Genomic DNA, 20,669 nt, shown 5'->3' with positions numbered 1-20,669 from the left:
TTTAAAAATCATAGAAGCGAAGAACTGTGTATAATAAGATGGGATGAATAACTACTTATAATGTGTTCTACACTTTACATATAATTTTCTTTTTCTGTATGTAAAAAAATTTGGTAGATACCTAGAGTATATTTAATTTAGAATAACGAAGCTCTGGAGAGACAAATCTTTGACACTGTGATAAGATTTGAAACATCGTATCATGTAGCTGTCAGTGAAGAGGACCTTGATAAGTGCCTAAACTATTGTAGGTATTATCAACTTAGAATAAGAATCATCCTTATATAGAGAGACAGGTTGTCCGTCAGCCTCTTTGTTTCAATAGATCTCGCTAACTTCTGGACTAATATGAGCCTTTTCTGATTTTTGGGGATAGGTTAAGTTCTAAGTGCATCTTAGAATTCCAGATTTTAGTGGTTTTTTTTTAGATCAAAAGCAAGTTTCCATATATTTAAATACAACTATTTTAGTTTTAGTTCCAAATGAAGTTGATCCTTTATTGGTCAGCCCTTCGCTTGAGCTTTCATGCTCTTATATTAGTAGGAATAAAAGTTTATCAAACTTGAATTTCTATTTCTGATTTATTTACAGAATATTTACTGAAACTGGTGAGAGTTTTCTGACCCGCATGGTGGCCAGTCCCCCCTCCAGCCCCCATTTCTCTATACCTGTGCTGGATACAGTCCTGTTGTGCTGTACACATCCGGACTATGAGATGCCAGATGTAACATTCAATCTTTGGTACAGGCTATCTGAAGAATTGTATAGTAGGTAAATGTATAATTTATATGCCTGTGAACCACCCTAAAATTTGTTGCAAAAAACTGATGCTAAAGAGGCAAAAACAAGTTTATAATAAAACAAAAAGGCAAAGCAGTCCCAGGTTATTTCAACATTACGGATTTAACTTAATTTCCATTTCGAAATTAGCACATTCTAGCTCGAGTAATCCATCCCCCCCCCCCCCTCCCCCTACTGCCAAAATGGTTCTTATCCACATCCTTCTTTGTCTTTCTTACTTCCAAAATATTTGTTTACTGTATGAATGAATTACCAGAAACGGTAATCGAATGAGCTTTGGATCAATAAGCGTTTAAGAAAATTGAATCCATTTCGGACACAGATTTCGTAATTTAAAGTAGGGCGGAAAAGATTGGAATTCCCAGCCTTTTGAATTAAAGCTTCTTGATAAATTAGTTGATGTATTTAGGAACGATGATAACCTGATAGAGATATTTAAACCTTATATAGTGAAACTAATACTCTGCTTATCAAGACATTGTCAAATGGAACCAGATATGGTGAGTCACATCGAGCGTTTTTCAATCAATTTGAAGTTATTATTTTCGCATTTAGCTTTTTAATTGTTTAATACTGTTAAATCCATTCGTTGTGCAATTCATCCAAAGCATTGCGTTAAATACCAAAGTTAGTGTATATTGAATTTGAACATGAAAGTTTGGTTTTATTTTCTGGTATAAGAAACGTCATAATCCTATGAGTTTGTCAAAATGATGTTAATTTCTAGTCTACCTACTAGTGGCTATGCCCCAAAAACATATCTATAGTATAGATTTATATACAGATAACTACCTTCCTCCCTTTTTCAATGACTTTTTTCGTCTGCTGCCAAATTGTTTTCTTCTACTTGGCTGTGTTAAAATAAGCAACACCAATGGTTGATTTTCAATGACCAAATTGAGAGTCGGCACAAGGACATTGCGATGGAGAGTACATTTAAAAAACAATTTCTCCCTCTAGTGTTTTACTCTAAGGCATCTAAGGTGTCTGTGATTGCAGGGGTAGAGAGTGCAGAAAATAGCCTAATATGTTATTCTAGGAATTAAATTCATAAATCATATACCCTACTGTATAAAGTGAAGGTTCCATTAAAAAATAAAGAACTCAATCGGATCAGTATAATCAGACAAAAAAAAACTTACTTTAATATAAAAAGATTGATCTTTCTGCTTTGAATTTCAAAGATCATTGTCATTTGTTTATATAAAGTTTGTACAGTTTTATTCTTTCAGGTGAGCGTTCTCTCCGATGACGAAGATTTTTCTGAATTCCGTAGCCGTGTGTCAGATCTTATCAAGGATTGTGTGTTTATTGTTGGTAGTAGTGCTGTTTTCATTCATATGCATCAACAGCTGAAAGCTACAAGTCAATGGGAACAAATAGAGGCGGCGTTGTTTATTATGCAGGTAGCTATAATATGTAATTTTTTTCTTAAAAAAATGTTTAAGTTGAATAAGTAATTATGGATATTTAGTCTTTACCTAGATTATTAAAGGTCGCAGGGATTGGAACCATTTTTATCGCCTTTGAAATTTGAATACGACTTTAGAGAAAAAAAAATAGAAGAGAGGAATCGAAGCAACTAGAAGACGAAAATAGGCAGTGGGTCCAGGGGCCTAATCTGCGCTGTTGCCGCGCTAAATTTTTATTGCTATTCCACCACTTTTCAAATGGGAGGCTTACAAAATTAATATGTAAAGTTTTAATAATTAGAATATAATATTTAAATTAAAAATAAAAAGAAAATTTTTGTTATTAAATATGAAAAATACTAAAATAACAACATCTAAAAAAATATTTTTTTTTACTTTTTATTTTTCCATATTCAGGGCAAGACTGTATGACTATGCATATTACAAAGAATTTTTTTATATTTAAAAAAATTTGTGCATGAAAGATGAATCCTTCCATTTCTAAAAAGGGGGAAATTTTTTTTATGATAAACATTCAGCTGATTCTGACCGCCCACGGCTGTTTGCTAAATATCGCTTTTCTTTTTATTCACATTATTATTTATGATTGACATACAAAAAGCCCTGGGCGGCTTTTGATTTTCGTCTGCTAAATTTTCTTTAAAAATTTAGGGATGGGGAAGTAGTATTTTACCATGAAAAGGGGGTAAGTATTCATCCTCTTATCCTTTTTCCTTATGAATACGACGCTGTTTGGGTCGCAATTCAAACTGTAGCCTTTCTGATTACGAGCAGACGTGGTACGCTTATTTTGCCGGAGTTATTTTTAATACATTTTTGTAGGCTGTAGCAAGAAATATCCATCCTGACGAGCTGGAAATAGTTCCTCCTGTGCTCCAGCAGGTCCTGGCCATGCCAGCTACAGGTTTACACCAGGCGGTCAGAGTAACAGCCACCAGGCTCATTGGAGAACTGGGAGAATGGATTAGCAGACATTCTGATACTTTAGAGGTGAGAATCTTATATTAATAGTTGTTTGTATGTAAGATCTCGTAAACAACGATATGAGGAACAATATTTTGTTTGGTTGAAATTGCTTAACATTTCAATAAATGAGTTTTACTGATTATTAAGTAGTGTTTTTTTTTTGTTTATAAAGCGTCATTTATGAAAAACTTGAGTTATTTTTATTATTAGTCACAAGATGCATAGATTAAATTGAAACAAGTTGTTTATTAATGAGTAACAGTGAGTTGAATTGTTATCTATAGTAAGATTGATAAAATAATTGAAAATTTATATCACGTTTATATATTACACAATAATATTTCTAATTACATATATAGATAGATACTCACACACTCATAATGTTCATTCGTACACTCATGAAAAGTCAGGGAAATGGAAATAGGAAAATAGACAAAATATTATTTGATATATCGTGGAAATTTATTATCACTCCAAATTAAAAAGTTTAAACAATCAAAAACTAATTTCTTTTTCAAAATTGGCAGTAATTAGGGTAATTACGTGTTTTTAGTGATGAAATAGGTTGCTGTTTATTTCCAAGTTATCGACGATCTACTCTCCCCTATCTTCATTTAAAACTTAACTTTAGTCTGTTATATAATGCAGGTGTAGGACATCTGTTATCTTAATTATAATTTAATTTTCTGATCCCTTTATCTCAGCAGAAATATTGAACATGTAGATCTGACAGTACTATTCCATGCAGTAAAATTAAACATATTAACTCTCACTACTCAGTGATTGACTTTGTCTTCCATTAAACACTTGTGCACTAGTATAATCAGTTGCAAATATTATGATTAACAACTCATGTTTGACAATAAGTAAAATAATTTAAAGATTAGTGTGTACTGTGTACTTTTGAGTACTTAGGTTTTCATGAGTGAATTGTAAAATAATTTTACGCCACTATATAGTCGGGTTAATATTACATTGTATACTTTGTAAGTTTCTTGGTCTTAGTAACTTTTCATAAGTTGCATATATTAAAGTTTATTTAAATCAATAAAACAATTTTACCAAATAGTAAAGCATTTGAGCTGTTTTCAGAAATAAAGCATAAACATTACAAAATATTGTAGTTGGAATTTTTCTTTGATGTTATTCCTTTCTGAACATTAAATATTACAAATTGTGATCTATTGGCTTATTTATATACAGGGGTTTATATTCTGCACAAGATTCATTTTTTTCCACTGCTGCAAAAAAATAATTTTTTCCCCTCCTAGTTTTTTTCTAGCAAGGAAGGGGATAAAATGGAAAAATATTTTCAGAACTCTTTATTTTATTCATATTATCCCCACATATTCTTTTAGTTTTTTTCAACTAAAGAGGTGAGAAAAATGGAAAAAATGCTTTTAGTTCTCTTAATTTTTACATTTTTCTCCCCAACCACATATTTCCCCCCCCCCCCCTCCCTTTTAAAAATTTGTAGAATATACACCCCTGTTTATACATTTAACTATAAGTTTACTATTAGAATGTTATAAATGGCTTTTCAAATTGAAAGAGCAACATTTTTAGTTCAAAATTATTTCAAGAATACGTGGAATCAAGCATATTCTTATAAATCAAACACTATTTAAAGTTACCTTAAGTTGATTGCCAGGCTGCTACTCTGCAATTATTCATTATTGTGTATATTAGGCCGTGTTGGGACACCTGCTGCAAGGTCTGCAGGATCCTGTGGTTGCCAGGGAGGCTGTTACTCCATAATTATTCATTATTGTGCATATTTAGGCTGTGTTGGGACACCTGCTGCAAGGTCTGCAGGATCCTGTGGTTGCCAGGGAGGCTGTTACTCCATAATTATTCATTATTGTGCATATTTAGGCTGTGTTGGGACACCTGCTGCAAGGTCTACAGGATCCTGTGGTTGCCAGGGAGGCTGTTACTCCATAATTATTCATTATTGTACATATTTAGGCTGTGTTGGGACACCTACTGCAAGGTCTACAGGATCCTGTGGTTGCCAGGGAGGCTGTTACTCCATAATGATTTATTATTTTGTATATTTAGGCTGTGTTGGGACACCTGCTGCAAGGTCTACAGGATCCTGTGGTTGCCAGCGAAGCTGCCAACTCTCTTCAGTCCATTTGCTCACAATGCAAGGAACAGATGACTCAACATTTTGGTGGTAAGGTTTATGTAGTTTATTTTAAAACCTTCTAATTAATGAAATGGGACTTTGTTATTGAAAAGGAATGACCTATTATGAGATATAATGGTGTATTGATTAGATCGCCATTTTAAAAAAAACTCCATACCAAGAAAATATTTCGAACGGTAAAACATAAAATATTCATTTTTCTGTTTTAATTTCTTTGTATAGGAAATAATTTAATAATTTTAGACGTTGTTTTATGTCCAATTGTTCAGTTTGACATTTTTAGGTTTGTTGCAAATTCTGGAACAGCTGGATAAGTTTAATCTGAAGGCTGAGCCAGCCAAGGGCCTGGTCAAAGGAGCAGCTCTCATCCTCAGTATTATGAAAGAAAAAGAACAGGTAACAGAATTTCTTTTCACATTAACAAACACTTAAACGGCATAGAAAAGCTTCGCTGCTTATAAAATTGAAACTTTGAAAAAGAAAAACAAATAATTTTTAATGTATGGTACATTTATTAATAAGAATCACAGTAAAAAATATTTATCCAGTATTAAACAATGCTTGTTGGAACTTTAGAATAATCCTTAATTATCGGAGATAATTTTGCTGTTCTTAAAGGTTCGATATTCTTGTTATTACTTCTCTTTGATTTTATAATACAACAAAATAGAACAAGAGTTGAAAAAGTAACAATAGTTGTAATTAAAGCAAGAATAAATAGAAGAATATCTTGAGTAGAGTAGGCGGAGATTTCTGTGGATTCTGGTTGATCAACAAGTTTTTCATGAATAATATCTGTTTCAACTGGTGTGGTAGATGTTGTTGTAGGTTTAAACTTTATGATATCCAACATCCTTGAATCTTGAATACCAGAGTCTGATACAGCAACCACAGCTAGATGTTTGAATCTGTTTTGTGTATAATGGTCAAGTTTGTATTGTGTGTAAACTCCAGGTTCTCCTATTATACTCCACATTTGTGTTGAGTCCAGACCAAGAAGGATAGAAACACTTGCACCATCCATTCTCCAGAATACTTGATCTTCATCCTGCCAGAGTTGGACAATGTTTGCCTGGATACCAGAATTACTGGAACATCCCTGGATACATCCATCTGTACCTGTACACAACCATGAATATTCACACATATGGGGCTCCAGGCACATTCCCATACAAGAGTCATGATCTAATCCAGAGGAATCAAATCTGGAACATTTGCTCAGGCATTGGGCAACTTCCAGTCTTCCAGATAATACAGATTTTACATCCAAGTTTAGTTCACTTGCTTTGCTGGTTTTCATCAATGTAATAATGACAAGTAGTTTTGAAAACATTGTTGTTTATTTGAGTTATTCAGTTAAACTGATGACCTCTTCTTTTCTTCATTGTGTATTTATATTCGCAATAGGCGGTCAAAATTGAGTTCCGGTCGTATTTATTTATTACGGTCATGGAGGGGGGATTAATTCTGTTTTTGTAAAGGGATGGTTCCGGTTAAAGTGTTAAATCTGGTCAACCTTTGGGTTTGTATAAGTGGCTGTGTAAAAGGTTATAGAAAGGGTTGTAAATGGGGCGGAGTCTTAAATTACATTAAATATTTATATGAAGAAAAAAATGAATATTTTTCGGAATAAAGAACATATATTTTTTATATAGTTGGATGCTGCATTGAGAAAAGTATGCGAACTGCAAGTAAATCCGTTAAATCAACTCATGGAATCCGGGTCTCAAGCTAAAATTGTCAGGTACGCTCTTGTTATCCTTTTTTTGAAGACAAATTTTAAAATCTTAATTAATGTTTCATATTAAAGAATCGAATGGAATGTTTTTCTTTGTTAATACATCTGATGGATAATTCATGACATAAGAATGCAATTTTCAAACCCGCAACTTTAGCAAACGTTTCGCATCAATAACTTCGTCATAACTTGAGACGTAAAAGTGCTTATTAACATAAATAACTCATTACCATACAAAATTAGAATCTCGGGACAAATACAAATTTTGTGAAATCAAAGAGTTGGTTATGTGAAAATAGTTTGGATAAATAGATCATTGGAGTTTATAATAAAATCTGAAGTTTTTCACTAGCCCTAGATGTATTTCAGTTTAATTGTATTTAATTTAGGAATACACCTGGAGATCCTGTTTTATACCTGGACAGGTTGTCCGATGTGTTCAGATACGTTTCTCCAAGTAATGGCTGCAGGGTCCCAACGCCACATCCATGCAAGGGTAAATTCACTTTCTGTTCATAATGTTTGAATCAAACTTTTTAAATATATAAATTGGCGCAATTTTTTACTTATTCTAAAAAAAGCCATCTATCTCAGACGGACGTACGTACGGACGGACGGACGGACCGAGCCTAATAATAGAAAAGCTTCGCTTTTAATAAAGGGATTATAGTTACACAATTTTCGGGTAGTTTAGTGGTGATCCAAGAAAATCTACAAATTTTAGAGGTTAGGAGCGAAGACATTACCTTATTTAATAAGACTCAGAATTTTATTATTTTAATTGCTTAGGAGTTATAGAAAGTAGTTGGCCCGTGTTATCCCGAGCATGTGACGTATATGTGGATGATGAAAGAATTACTGAAAGAGTTTGTAGAACCATAAGGTATGATTTCTTAATTTAAGAGGACGATTAAACTTCCACCCCTTTTTTATCTTTTATTTTTAACTTTAATCCTGGGGGTGGTTTTCGGCTATTTTTCTGCGCTTTCTTACCCATATGAATACAGATATACTAAATGCTAGAGGCGTATCCGTTAGTATTATTGTAGATAAATATTTAACTTGAAGAGAGCCACGTAAAATCTAATATAAAAATCTAGCTAGAAGTAACACATAACAAGGACAATTATGTTGAAAAATAGCACAGCTAAAATTTTATACCTATGAAAGAAAAATAGTAAATCGAAGAGATCTATGTAAAACTTAAATTAAACTTCTATCAAAGTCTTTTGCGGTCATAACTACGGGCAAATGCATAATTATAGAATAGCTGCGCTTCTGATTTTTTTTGTAGCGTTTAACAAAAAAGTATTATTTTATTTATAAAACAAATAACAAAAATCACAAGTAGGTTTGATTCAATAATCTTTAGAATGGTACTACAAGTATGAAATCAATAGATAACAAAATATTTTTCAGATTTGCAATTCGTTGTCTTGGAGTGCAGTCCTCTGGAATTCTTTCCGACCTTGTACAACAACTTATCAGATTATATACTTCACATAAACACAGGTTGGTTTAATTAAATTTTTATGTTACATATCAAGGGGGGGGGGGGGAAGTTTGTACAGTTATAGGAAATGAAATTCAGTACTAAAGTTTGGGAGGGCCGTGTAAGTTTGTTTTTAGAGTTATCAACCTAATTCTTTTTGTGAGCTCTCTTATATGACTGGATCTACACATAAAACTTTGAAAATTGAATTTTGGGACTTTCCCTCTAGGGGCTAGTGGAGCAAAAGACCCCCCCAAACACTAAAAATTTAAGTTCTGAGCTTATTTTTAGAGATATTGAGATGATTTTTTTTTCAGAAACCTTTTTTAACAAAACCAAACTAAGTAATCATTGGAGATTTCATTTTGGGACTTTCCTTCTAGGGGCTTGTGGAGCTACAGACCCCCAAAAACACTAAAAATATGCGTTCTGAGCTTATTTTTAAAGATATCAACCTGATTTTTTTTAAATAATACTTTTTTAACATAACTAGATCAACGAACCATTACAGATTTCATTTTGGGACTTTCCTTCTAGGGGCTAGTGGAGCAAAAGACCCCCCCAAACACTAAAAATTTAAGTTCTGAGCTTATTTTTAGAGATATTGAGATGATTTTTTTTTCAGAAACCTTTTTTAACATAACTAAACTAAGTAATCATTGCAGATTTCATTTTGGAACTTTCCTTCTAGGGGCTTGTGGAGCAAAAGACCCCCAAAAACACTAAAAATATGCGTTCTGAGCTTATTTTTAAAGATATCAACCTGATTTTTTAAAAATTATACTTTTTTAACATAATTGAATCAACGAACCATTACAGATTTCATTTTGGGACTTTCCTTCTAGGGGCTTGTGGAGCAACAGACCCCCAAAAACACTAAAAATATGCGTTCTGAGCATATTTTTAAAGATATCAACCTGATTTTTTAAAAATAATACTTTATTAACATAACTAAATCAACGAACCATTACAGATTTCATTTTGGGACTTTCCTTCTAGGGGCTTGTGGAGCAACAGACCCCCAAAAACACTAAAAATATGCGTTCTGAGCTTATTTTTAAAGTTATCAACCTGATTTTTTTAAATAATACTTTTTTAACATAACCGAATCAACGAACCATTACAGATTTCATTTTGGGACTTTCCTTCTAGGAGCTAGTGGAGCAAAATACTCCAAAAACACTAAAAATATGAGTTCTGAGCTTATTTTTAAAAATCAGGTTGATAACTTTAAAAATAAGCTCAGAACGCATATTTTTAGTGTTTTTGGGGGTCTGTTGCTCCACAAGCCCCTAGAAGGAAAGTCCCAAAATGAAATCTGTAATGGTTCGTTGATCTAGTTATGTTAAAAAAGTATTATTTTAAAAAATCAGGTTGATATCTCTAAAAAAAAGCTCAGAACCTAAATGTTTAGTGTTTGTGGGGGTCTGTTGCTCCACAAGCCCCTAGAAGGAAAGTCCCGAAATGAAATCTCCAATGATTACTTAGTTTTGTTATGTTAAAAAAGGTTTCTGAAAAAAAAAATCATCTCAATATCTCTAAAAATAAGCTCAGAACTTAAATTTTTAGTGTTTGGGGGGGTCTTTTGCTCCACTAGCCCCTAGAAGGAAAGTTCCAAAATGAAATCTGTAATGGTTCGTTGATTCAGTTATGTTAAAAACGTATTATTTAAAAAGAATCAGGTTGATATCTTTAAAACTAAGCTCAGAACGCATATTTTTAGTGTTTTGGGGGGTCTGTTGCTCCACAAGCCCCTAGAAGGAAAGTCCCGAAATGAAATCTCCAATGATTACTTAGTTTGGTTATGTTAAAAAGGATTCTGAAAAAAAAATCATCTCAATATCTCTAAAAATAAGCTCAGAACTTAAATTTTTAGTGTTTGGGGTTTTTTTTTGCTCCACTAGCCCCTAGAAGGAAAGTTCCAAAATGAAATCTGTAATGGTTCGTTGATTCAGTTATGCTAAAAAAGTATTATTTAAAAAGAATCAGGTTGATATCTTTAAAAATAAGCTCAGAACGCATATTTTTAGTGTTTTTGGGGGTCTGTTGCTCCACAAGCCCCTAGAAGGAAAGTCCCGAAATGAAATCTCCAATGATTACTTAGTTTGGTTATGTTAAAAAAGGTTTCTGAAAAAAAAATCATCTAAATATCTCTAAAAATAAGCTCAGAACTTAAATTTTTAGTGTTTGGGGGGGTCTTTTGCTCCACTAGCCCCTAGAAGGAAAGTCCTAAAATGAAATCTGTAATGGTTCGTTGATCTAGTTATGTTAAAAAAGTTTTATTTAAAAAAAATCAGATTGATATCTTTAAAAATAAGCTCAGAACGCATATTTTTAGTGTTTTTGGGGGTCTGTTGCTCCACAAGCCCCTAGAAGGAAAGTCCCAAAATGAAATCTCCAATGATTACTTCGTTTGGTTTTGTTAAAAAAGGTTTCTGAAAAAAAAATCATCTCAATATCTCTAAAAATAAGCTCAGAACTAAAATTTTTAGTGTTTGGGGGGGTCTTTTGCTCCACTAGCCCCTAGAGGGAAAGTCCCAAAATTCAATTTTCAAAGTTTTATGTGTAGATCCAGTCATATAAGAGAGCTCACAAAAAGAATTAGGTTGATAACTTTAAAAACAAACCCACACGGCCCTCCCAAACTTTAGTACTGAATTTCATTTCCTATAACTGTACAAACTTCCCCCCCCCCCTTGATGAAAAAATGTTTTTAATACATTCTAAAGAATCAAGTTAATGCCTATATTTACTTATTTAATTGTATGTCCGCTAAGATCTTGTAAACGACTGATAATTCCACATTATTCTGAGAAATTTTATATTGGTTCAGATAATGTATTAGGCTATGCGTGCGGGGGGAGGGACCCTTACAACCTCCTAAGGCATAGTCACTAGGGGCCTAGCTTATAGTTTTTTTTTTAAATTTAATTTATTTGTTTATTCTCTTGTAATAGCTAAGTTAATAATATAAAAAAAATCTGTGTACCTAAAGGATTTTTTTATTTTTACTCAGTTGTTATCTGTATCTTGGTTCAATTCTGGTGGATGAGTTTGCCTGTGAAGACGGCTGTGTACAAGGTAATAAAGGGGACTATGCACGAACGAGAGCAAGCGATTCTAAGCACCTTCCAGCATTGAACAAATCTCAGGTTCAATGATGGAATGTGCTTACTATCACTTGTTCTCGTTCGTGCACTGCATAGTCTTCTTTAGGAAAATGAATTTATGAGCATGTGGCTAACTCTACCTTTGCTATCCAAAGCTAAATAAGATAGAATTATATCTATTAAAAATAGAATAGAAATCTTAGTAAGTCATCAAATAAAACTTTTATCCCTTATTTTTAAATCAGCCATTCTTAAAATTTTATCTGTTATCTTTCGTTATCTTCAAACTTTGTTATTTTCTACAAGAAATAAAGTTAAGAGAACAATACACAGCATGATGTAATTTTACTATCGGCTACACCGCGCCCTTAGCATCTAGGGGCTCTGTATTAGAAGGGACAAAGAGGAGCTAGAAAAATAGCTTAAAACCATTCCAAAAATTAAATCTAGAAAGAAAGGAAGGAGCGTACATTACAGGACCTATATGAAGCTTGAATAGAAAAGTAAAACTGAATCGGTTCAGTAGTTTTTGAGATCTTTAGTTTCAGACTAAAAAACTCACTAGTGTCGATCTACGATCCTTCTTTAATTTTAAAAATTACATATTTATTTTAGGTTTGTTAAACATGGTGAAGAGTTTCATTGCACCGACCTATTGTTTACTTGAGCGAGAGAATGGCCTAAGAGACAATCCTGGCACCGTCGACGATTTTTTCCGCCTGAACAACAGATTTCTACAGCGTGCCCCTATGCCATACTTACAGGTACACGAGTTATTGTATTTTATAGTAGCTATGCTCCTGACAATATCATTAAAATGGAGTTTTTGCGTTTTTACTTAAAAGCGGTAGAAAAAAAGTAAGTTTTCTGGTTTTTCAAAAAACATATCCAAACCAAAATCACTTGAATTGAAAAGCGAAACTAGAAAAGGGGGAGGGATAAAGGGCTGTAAATTATATTGGTACCCAAAGTTATTTAGCCACGTTATTTTATTCGTTGCCTCAAAACTTTGGATACTTTTAGTTTAGTTTGTTTAGTTTCAAACTATTGGTGTCGAAACTTTTCCACCAGTAATTTTAATCTTCATTGGGACTACTTTTGTCAATCATCTATGGTGTTATATATAAAGGGGGGGGGGGGGGAAATGTGGTGACTCGTGCCACGACATACCAGCGATTTTATTTTGGGTGCTACTCCCTTAGTTTTAGAGATAATTGGGTGGAATCTTTTGGGCTGGGTCACTAATTACCCCAAGTTTTGGTATCTTTCAAAAAAAACGGCGGCGGGTCCGCCGTTCGCCGCCATTTTCCGCCGCCGCCAAAAAAAAATTTTTTATTGCATTCTTCGCCGAATTAGGCAATTTGAAATCATTTGAGACCATTTTTTTCAAATTCTCGTTTATCAAGGTATATCTTAAATTCAGTGCCTCTCCTAAGCTTTTAAAGATATTGAGACAAAACCTTTTGAGGTAGATCAGTAAAAAAATATTTGAATAAAAAATGGCGGCGGTACCGCCGCTCCCGCCATCCACCGCCATTTTCCGCCGCCGCCGCCAAAAATTTTTTTATTGCATTTCTCGCCGAATTAGGCAATTTGGAATCATTTGAGACCATGTTATTTTTTTCAAAAATATTTCCCTTAACAAGTCGTCCTGTGGGCGGCGGAAAATGGCGGTGGACGGCGGGAGCGGTGGTACCGCCACCATTTTTTATTTAAATATTTTTTTGCTGATCTACCTCAAAAGATTTTGTTTCAATATCTTTAAAAGCACAGGAGAAGCACTGAATTTAAGATATATCTTGATAAACGAAAATTTGAAAAAAATGACTAAAGTTCCCCCGCAGGGTTGGTTATAAGGGGAAAATTTTTTGGAAAAAAATAACATGGTTTTTTTTGGCGGCGGCGGAAAATGGCGGCGAACGGCGGGAGCGGCGGACCCGCCGCCGTTTTTTTTTGAAAGATACCAAAACTTGGGGTAATTAGTGACCCAGCCCAAAAGATATCACCCAATTATCTCTAAAAGTAAGGGAGTAGCACCCAAAATAAAATTGCTGGTATGTCGTGGCACGAGTCACCACATTTCCCCCCCCCCCCCCCCTCTTTATCATCCATTGCCTTATCCCTAAGATTCCTGATGCAATTTATATTAAAACCAAAAGTTTAAAACAACATTAACATTTTTCCATTATTTAGACTGAGTTTTTGAAATCGGTGATCGAGTGTGGGTTGATGTCAGCGAATCTTGACCACAGAGACGCAAATGCTAGCGTCATGAAGTACTTTGAGACATTGTTCAAGTCGGCCCACACCAGGCCTGATCTACAAGATTTTCAGGTAAAAAACATTTTTAAATCGTTTATTTTATTATTGGATTATATATAATACTAGCGGATTCGCCCCTAGCCTCAAGGGGCTTTGTCCCAAGAGGTGATCAAAAAAAAATTTGGACGAAATTCGTAAAAGGACCAAGAAATCTTCAGAAAAAAAATGGGAGGGATTTTTGTTGTTTTTTGGGGGGTTAGGGGTGTCCCACCCCCCAAGAAAATAGCCTAAAACCACCACAGGACCAGTAGGTATATTCCATGAAGAGTAGAATCCGATCGGTTCAGTGGTTACCGAGATCTTAAGGGACGGACAGACATCATTATACTTTGTATTATAGATTATGGGCAGGGGTAGCTATTGTAACAATCAATTCTACAAAAAATCACGAAACCTTAAGTATTTGGAAGAATATTTTGTTTCCTCATGTAAGTTAAGAGGGGATGGGTAAGAAGGGGAGGGGAAGGGGATTTAGGGAAATTTTCCTTTGGAATTGTTTGTCAGAATATCATTCCCTTGTCCCTGAATATGGGATTATTTGGAATATTGATTTAATATGACAATTTTATATTCTTTGGTTAGATTGAAATATTATATCTAAACTTGTTTTGGGTTAACACATCTTGTAGACAAGAGCTGGACTTTTAGATAACAACGATGCCACTGTCGTTGCATCTAGTGAGCCGATTTTGAAAGTGGCTCACCTTATAGCGTTCTCTAAATCAAAATGGCAGTGGTGAGCCGAGAAACACTTTGGAAACACCCACTGGCTCAGTGACTATAGTCATTTTGCAATAACAGTGAGCCGCTATTGTTTCTCAATTGTTTTCTGACTCACCACTGACATTTTGAATTAAAGATCGCTATAAGGTGAGCCGCTTTCAAAATCAGTAGTGGCAGGACTAAATGATTTAAAGATCCAGGTAAGGGTATGAAAGGAACAAATCATAGAAAATGAAATGAAAGAATTCGTTATGTACCTTAACATTTATAATTGCTGAAAATCTACAATTTCTCCCTATCCATGAAATAACAGTATTCTTATTTTATCCTATTTGCCTTTCTGTTGTACTTATATTTAAAAATATTTTTAGATTCGCCAGCATCTGGTGGGAAATTTGTACAAAGAGTTTGGTAGCAGACTTGTTGAGACACTTATCACCTCGGCTGTTCTCAACCTTCCTTACTACACATATTCTGATATAGGTAAAGACATTTCCAGTATGGCTTCCAAACTGATAATATATCCGGTGGAATAGAACCGGTTCTCAGCCATACTGAAAAATCATGTATAGCACCGAATTACAGACAATTAATTCCATTAATATTGATAGAAAAATCGTAAAAACCAATATCTGTTTTGCTAACCCGGGCCTTTGTTCCCTCTGGGCTACCAAAACTAGTATTGTAATAATTTTTCATTTTAATATCCGCGGAAAGCTGTCTATAACAAATTGCATTAAATATCTATTTCAATATGTCTCCCAATCCTATTAATTTACAATTAGTTAGCATGTTTATGAGCCTTGAAACCGAGAAATCATGTATCGGATCATGTTATAGAGAATTTTCTTCTAAATAAAATGAAAAATTTTGATTTAATTCCAGTATATGTCAATAAAGAAATAACAACCCTTTACTTAATAATTATGGAAGAAAAATGTTTCATTACATGTGTTTATGTGACATGTCTTATTAATAAAACTTGATAATTATAGGAGATGTGTTGTATTACCTATCTGAACTAGACAAAGTCACCTTCTGTGGTTGGCTTGAAGGTGCTCTACAGGTTAGTTTTTTTTATTGTTCTGTACATTTTCTTTATACGTTTGTTAAAATAGAAAATAAAGATGACGATGGTTCATAAAACATAACTCCTACACAATATAAGTTACTAAAGGCATAATTTCACATTATTCCTTCAACATTTTAGAAATATTTGAAAGAATAATTATGCAAGTTCATGATAAAAGTAAAACAATAGTGGGAGATGGTGTATATAATTGTATGTACCAACCCCATAGACCCTGTAATGACTTTCAATTGGTTTTTTGAATATCAGCCAATAGCGTCGCAAATATAAACACAACTGAGTCTCAACAAAAGAGTAGAAAGCAATTTGTTAGCAGTCGAAAAAAGTCTCCAACACTAATTAATGGTAGTTGTTTGGGTTATACATTTATATTTAATAAGATTATGTCATTTTTAATTTCATAAATTTTCATATTTATCAGAAGCTGCCAGCCAAAGGTACGGTGGCCGTGACAGGTGCCCAGCTGGAAGAGTTCCACCAGGGTGTGGCTAAGGCTGAGGACCCAGGGGATGTGGCACATCGACTTAGAGAATTTGCCAGGTAGTCTTACACTTGTCAAGGTTTAGGCTATTTTTAAACCCCCCACTTTGCCTATTTTTTTTTAATTGGTAAATGTGGCCGTTTGAGCACCAATAACCCCTCACTCCCCTCCCCCCTTTTATTTTAAAATAAGGTGTAGGTTATATTTTTTCCTATTATAAAAAATTACAGACTTTAAAAAAACATTTTTTAGGTTATGGCGTTAAACCAAGAGAAAGAAATTAAGCGAAGAAAGGAGATCATAATTATATACACACTAAATATACATTCAGCTAATAATTAAACATTATTAATATATAGTACCCCATATTTAAAACTTTAAGGCATCACACTTTGTAAAATACAGTTTTAATTAGATAAAAAATCAAGATTGAAAAACATATTTGCTTGTAAAATATTTCCAGTTATATCTACATAAGACAGTTCAAATAGAATATCAAATTATTTATTTTAATATTAATCAATTTAATATAAATTCAGCAATAATTAATGTAATAAACTTCTTCAAATATCTCTTAATTATCATTATTAAATAGAGTTTAAATATTTTTTTTTGGCTTCTACACAAAATATGGCCTTGTTATTTTTGTTTGTATGTTCATTGTTATTATTTGCAATGATAAAATGACAGATTTGTTGATATTTGTTAATTGTGAATAAATCATGTTAATCGAATTGCTTAGTTTCAGAAAATTTAAAATGTTATAAGCTCCTGTTAGCGTTCTTAATTCATGGTTTAAATCTTGCTTTAAAGAGGTAGTTTACAGACTTTTATAACTTAAGCGCAGCCACTCTATAGCTGGAATGCGCCTGTCTCAGTAACTTCCTTGTTTGTTTATGCATCTAAAGCAAATGCGGTCCTAGCATCTAGGAGCTTCGAATTCGAAAATAGCCTAAAACATACTTAATTATATAACCCCATAAGCAATAAGGAACCAAAAAGAAAATAGCACAAAATTGAGAGCTCAATCGAATCAGTAGTTATCGAAATCTTAAGCTTCAGACAAAAAAACCTTAGAATTATATGAGCCATCTTTGAAAAATGTAATATTTAGAGATTTTTGGAATTCGTATTTTAATACCGTCTCTTTCTTCTGTAGAACATAATTCAAAATTGTTCTTGTTCATAAAAATTTAAGTTTCGCATTTTTGGTTTTATCATGCAAATTTTATTAAGTTATGAATGGCTGTTAGTGTGAGGTCTGAATTAGAGAGGGTTTGTAGGGATGGACGAGGTAGAGCTGGTCACTAGAAATCAGGTTAGTAAGCTAGTTTGTAGGGATGGACGAGGTAGAGCTGATCACTAGAAATCAGTTTAGTAAGCTAGTTTGTAGGGATGTACGAGGTAGAGCTGGTCACTAGAAATCAGGTTAGTAAGCTAGTTTGTAGGGATGGACGAGGTAGAGCTGGTCACTAGAAATCAGGTTAGTAAGCTAGTTTGTAGGGATGGACGAGGTAGAGCTGGTCACTAGAAATCAGGTTAGTAAGCTAGTTTAGATCCGCGTGTTCTTGTTAAGCAAACGAAAGATGTCAACATCCATTAAAGCGAAGCTCAAAGAAGCAGAATGTCGGACAAACGAACATTTACTAAAATACGTAGAGTTACAAAGCATTTGATATCATTTGATTTAATAAAAGTAGCAACATGATGTTTGTGTGTGTGTACCGAAGCAACCTTCATCTCATTAACCAGTAAACGGATATGGTTCTCCTTTAAATATCTTCTCTCAGGTCCTTGGAAAAGTTTCAACTAATTTTGGGGTGGGTACGGCCAATTGATACCCCCCTTCCCCACCCCCAAACAAAAAAATATATAAAAAAAATATCATTGGGTAATTGGGTAGCTGAGGGTGAAGGTTTATGTTCAAACTGGTTTCACTTTTAGCGTTTGTTACCTAATTTTGTATTTTGCATCACCTACTTGACGTTTCCTTTTGTTCTTAAAGCTTTGTTAAATGAAGAAAGAAACGAAGAAATATAGAGTTGCTCAGAATATCAAATATAATCTGATAATTTCGAGGAAAAGGAAAAAGTCCTTGTAGAATAATTGAAAGTATATTCTCATAATGGTTGTAGAAATTTACTTAAAATGGATATAGGTGGGTTCTATGACGAGGAAAAAAAATTGTCTTTAATTTAGCTTGGTACTGGACTGAGAGGCAGAGCTTTTTTTTTTGGGGGGGGGGGGTAAAATTTTTTTAAGGGGGGGTAATTCGGTTTTGGGGGGGGTAAAATGGCGCGCGAAACGCGCTGCGTATTTTTTTTACCCCCCCCAAAATTTTTACCCCGGGGGTAAAATTTGCTTGGGGGGGGGTAATTACCCCCCCTGAAATCTGTTGGCAGGGGTAAATTTGTTTACCCCCCCAAAATTTACCCCCGGGGTAAAATTTTTGGGGGGGTTAATTTAAATTTTATTAAAAATTTAGTATTAAAAATGCTAAAATTATTTGGGGGGGGTAAATACCCCCTCCTAAATGGTTGGGGTACGGCACCCCCAGAGTAGGGGTAAATTTTAAATGGGGGGGGGGGGTAAAATGAAAAAAATTTTGGGGGTGCCTACGACACTCCAAATTCGTTTGGGGGGGTAATCGCCCCATTACCCCCCCCCCCTTGGACGTCTATGCTGAGAGGATAGGTTATTAATGATAAAATCATTCTTACATGATGAATTTCACCAAGTTGTAAGATTTTTTGGATAGGCCTCCAGGTTCCGGAGCTCCAGGCCTCCAGGTGGTCTATGTACAGGTAAAAATGAAAAAAATAAATTTTTTTAAAAGTTACAAATCAACTTATAAAACAAAATATGCATCTTTTTTCTTCAAATATGTGAATAATATTAAAAAAGATGCAAATTTTGTTTTATAAGTTGACCTGTAACTTAAAAAAAAAAAAATTTTTTTTTTCATTTTTACCTGTACAGAGACCACCTGGAGGCCTGGAGCTCCAGAACCTGGAGGCCTATCCAAAAAATCTTAAAACTTCGTGTAATTCATCATATTAGAATGATTTTATCACTAATAACCTATCCTCTCAGTCCAAAGATAAAGCCTAGGTGCCAGGTTTACGCAAATGTGTCAAAACTTCCCCCCCCCCCCTTAGCCCGTTGCAAGATTTACTTTATTAGAAAACATGAAAATCTGGTGTAAGATTCAAGTAATAATATATCCAGAATTCTCATATTGCCTTAATGAGGCAATTTCAAAAGTTACAACTGTCCATTGGCTATCGTTTTTATCGTATTGTTTTCTCTTAATCAACAGGCAAAGTCCGAGTAGTAAAACAAAGGCATGATTGTATGACTAAATAAAAATAAAAATTGGTTCAATTATTAAAATTATAAATATTTGACCTATATATCCCTACATTCCTGGATAACACGGATAACAAAAAGGGCTAACTATGTGAAAAGGGGGAAGATATAAAAAGAGGTGGGTAGATCATATTACACCACAGTGAACTCAAATTTAAATGAATTAACAGAGCATTACAAAGTAAATTAATATTATAGTAAGATAAAGAATATTTATTTATAATGTGTTTTTGATGAATAATTTTTGGTTTGATTTTATTTTATGAAAAAATGCGCTAAGTTTCAAAATGTTCTAATGCAGTGTATTTTTGTTGATTTCCTAGTAGAAATTAAACAGTTGATTTTGCGTATCTTTTGAGCAACAACTAATGTTACTTACACAAGTTAGTTAGTTAAAGTGGTTCCTGCGATTAACTTCATGAAAAATCACTCTACAATCCATACTACGTAGAGAAAGTAAATTACTGTTACAGGCAATTTTTAAAAGCGAAGCTACTCTATAATTATGGAGACGGATAGCTTTTTTTTCGTTAATTTAGGCATGTTTGAATTGTCCTATCGATTTTAAACTTTGCGTGGTGATTCTTGTAATAGTTAGGTAAGATTTAGAAAACGTAGCAATTCTATATTCATTACCAGAATGTCCGTACGTCTATTTTAGACATCCTGTTTTAAACATTATCCTGTATCAACAAATTTACTCACAATTTTGCTTTGACTCTTATTCATTTATATTCTGATTATTCAGTTCTGACACTATATAAGTGTTTATGTCTGTTTGTCCTATCGTTTCAGAGCTTCGCTTTTATGGATGTTGTCATCCTTGTTTATGTTTGAATTAACCATGAGCCAAATCGCTTAACATTTATCTGTATTTGAATACTATCTTTTTTTACTGATAGGATAGTACATCCTTAGTTATTTCGCAATTTATATTCAACCAACAGTGTTTTGTTTTAACTTTCAATGTTCATTAAAAACATTTGATATTG

General features: G+C 33.7%; 2 protein-coding genes across 3 annotated transcripts in view; both read left to right on the top strand.

Moving 5' to 3' along the window:
• LOC145330945 (transportin-3-like) overlaps nucleotides 1-17,050 on the top strand; it is a 21,351-nt gene extending 4,301 nt beyond the window's left edge. Inside the window, exons 9-26 of the mRNA XM_080175572.1 lie at nucleotides 142-251; nucleotides 592-771; nucleotides 1,211-1,301; nucleotides 2,034-2,207; nucleotides 3,057-3,224; nucleotides 5,262-5,379; nucleotides 5,636-5,748; nucleotides 7,008-7,096; nucleotides 7,480-7,586; nucleotides 7,880-7,973; nucleotides 8,510-8,602; nucleotides 11,599-11,663; nucleotides 12,308-12,456; nucleotides 13,886-14,026; nucleotides 15,109-15,220; nucleotides 15,733-15,803; nucleotides 16,249-16,367; nucleotides 16,561-17,050. Of these exons, the coding sequence (XP_080031698.1) occupies nucleotides 142-251; nucleotides 592-771; nucleotides 1,211-1,301; nucleotides 2,034-2,207; nucleotides 3,057-3,224; nucleotides 5,262-5,379; nucleotides 5,636-5,748; nucleotides 7,008-7,096; nucleotides 7,480-7,586; nucleotides 7,880-7,973; nucleotides 8,510-8,602; nucleotides 11,599-11,663; nucleotides 12,308-12,456; nucleotides 13,886-14,026; nucleotides 15,109-15,220; nucleotides 15,733-15,803; nucleotides 16,249-16,367; nucleotides 16,561-16,573 (2,007 nt within the window). The 3' untranslated portion in view covers nucleotides 16,574-17,050. The remainder of the gene's footprint in view (nucleotides 1-141; nucleotides 252-591; nucleotides 772-1,210; nucleotides 1,302-2,033; nucleotides 2,208-3,056; nucleotides 3,225-5,261; nucleotides 5,380-5,635; nucleotides 5,749-7,007; nucleotides 7,097-7,479; nucleotides 7,587-7,879; nucleotides 7,974-8,509; nucleotides 8,603-11,598; nucleotides 11,664-12,307; nucleotides 12,457-13,885; nucleotides 14,027-15,108; nucleotides 15,221-15,732; nucleotides 15,804-16,248; nucleotides 16,368-16,560) is intronic.
• Nucleotides 17,007-20,669, top strand: part of LOC145330898 (putative phospholipid-transporting ATPase IIB) — a 23,599-nt gene continuing 19,936 nt past the window's right edge. The window contains exons 1-2 of one of the 2 annotated variants that reach the window (XM_080175570.1): nucleotides 17,007-17,123; nucleotides 17,545-17,626. In XM_080175570.1, the coding sequence (XP_080031696.1) occupies nucleotides 17,594-17,626 (33 nt within the window). In that variant the 5' untranslated portion in view covers nucleotides 17,007-17,123; nucleotides 17,545-17,593. Of the gene's footprint in view, nucleotides 17,124-17,544; nucleotides 17,627-17,786; nucleotides 17,847-20,669 lie in introns of those variants that run through there. The other variant, XM_080175571.1, reaches the window with a different exon arrangement.

Source organism: Acartia tonsa, chromosome 1 (assembly GCF_053477335.1).
Source record: "Acartia tonsa isolate MP-2025a chromosome 1, ASM5347733v1, whole genome shotgun sequence".
In the NCBI taxonomy this organism is placed as follows: Eukaryota; Metazoa; Arthropoda; class Copepoda; order Calanoida; family Acartiidae; genus Acartia; species Acartia tonsa.
This window is presented reverse-complemented; position numbering and strand designations above follow the sequence as displayed.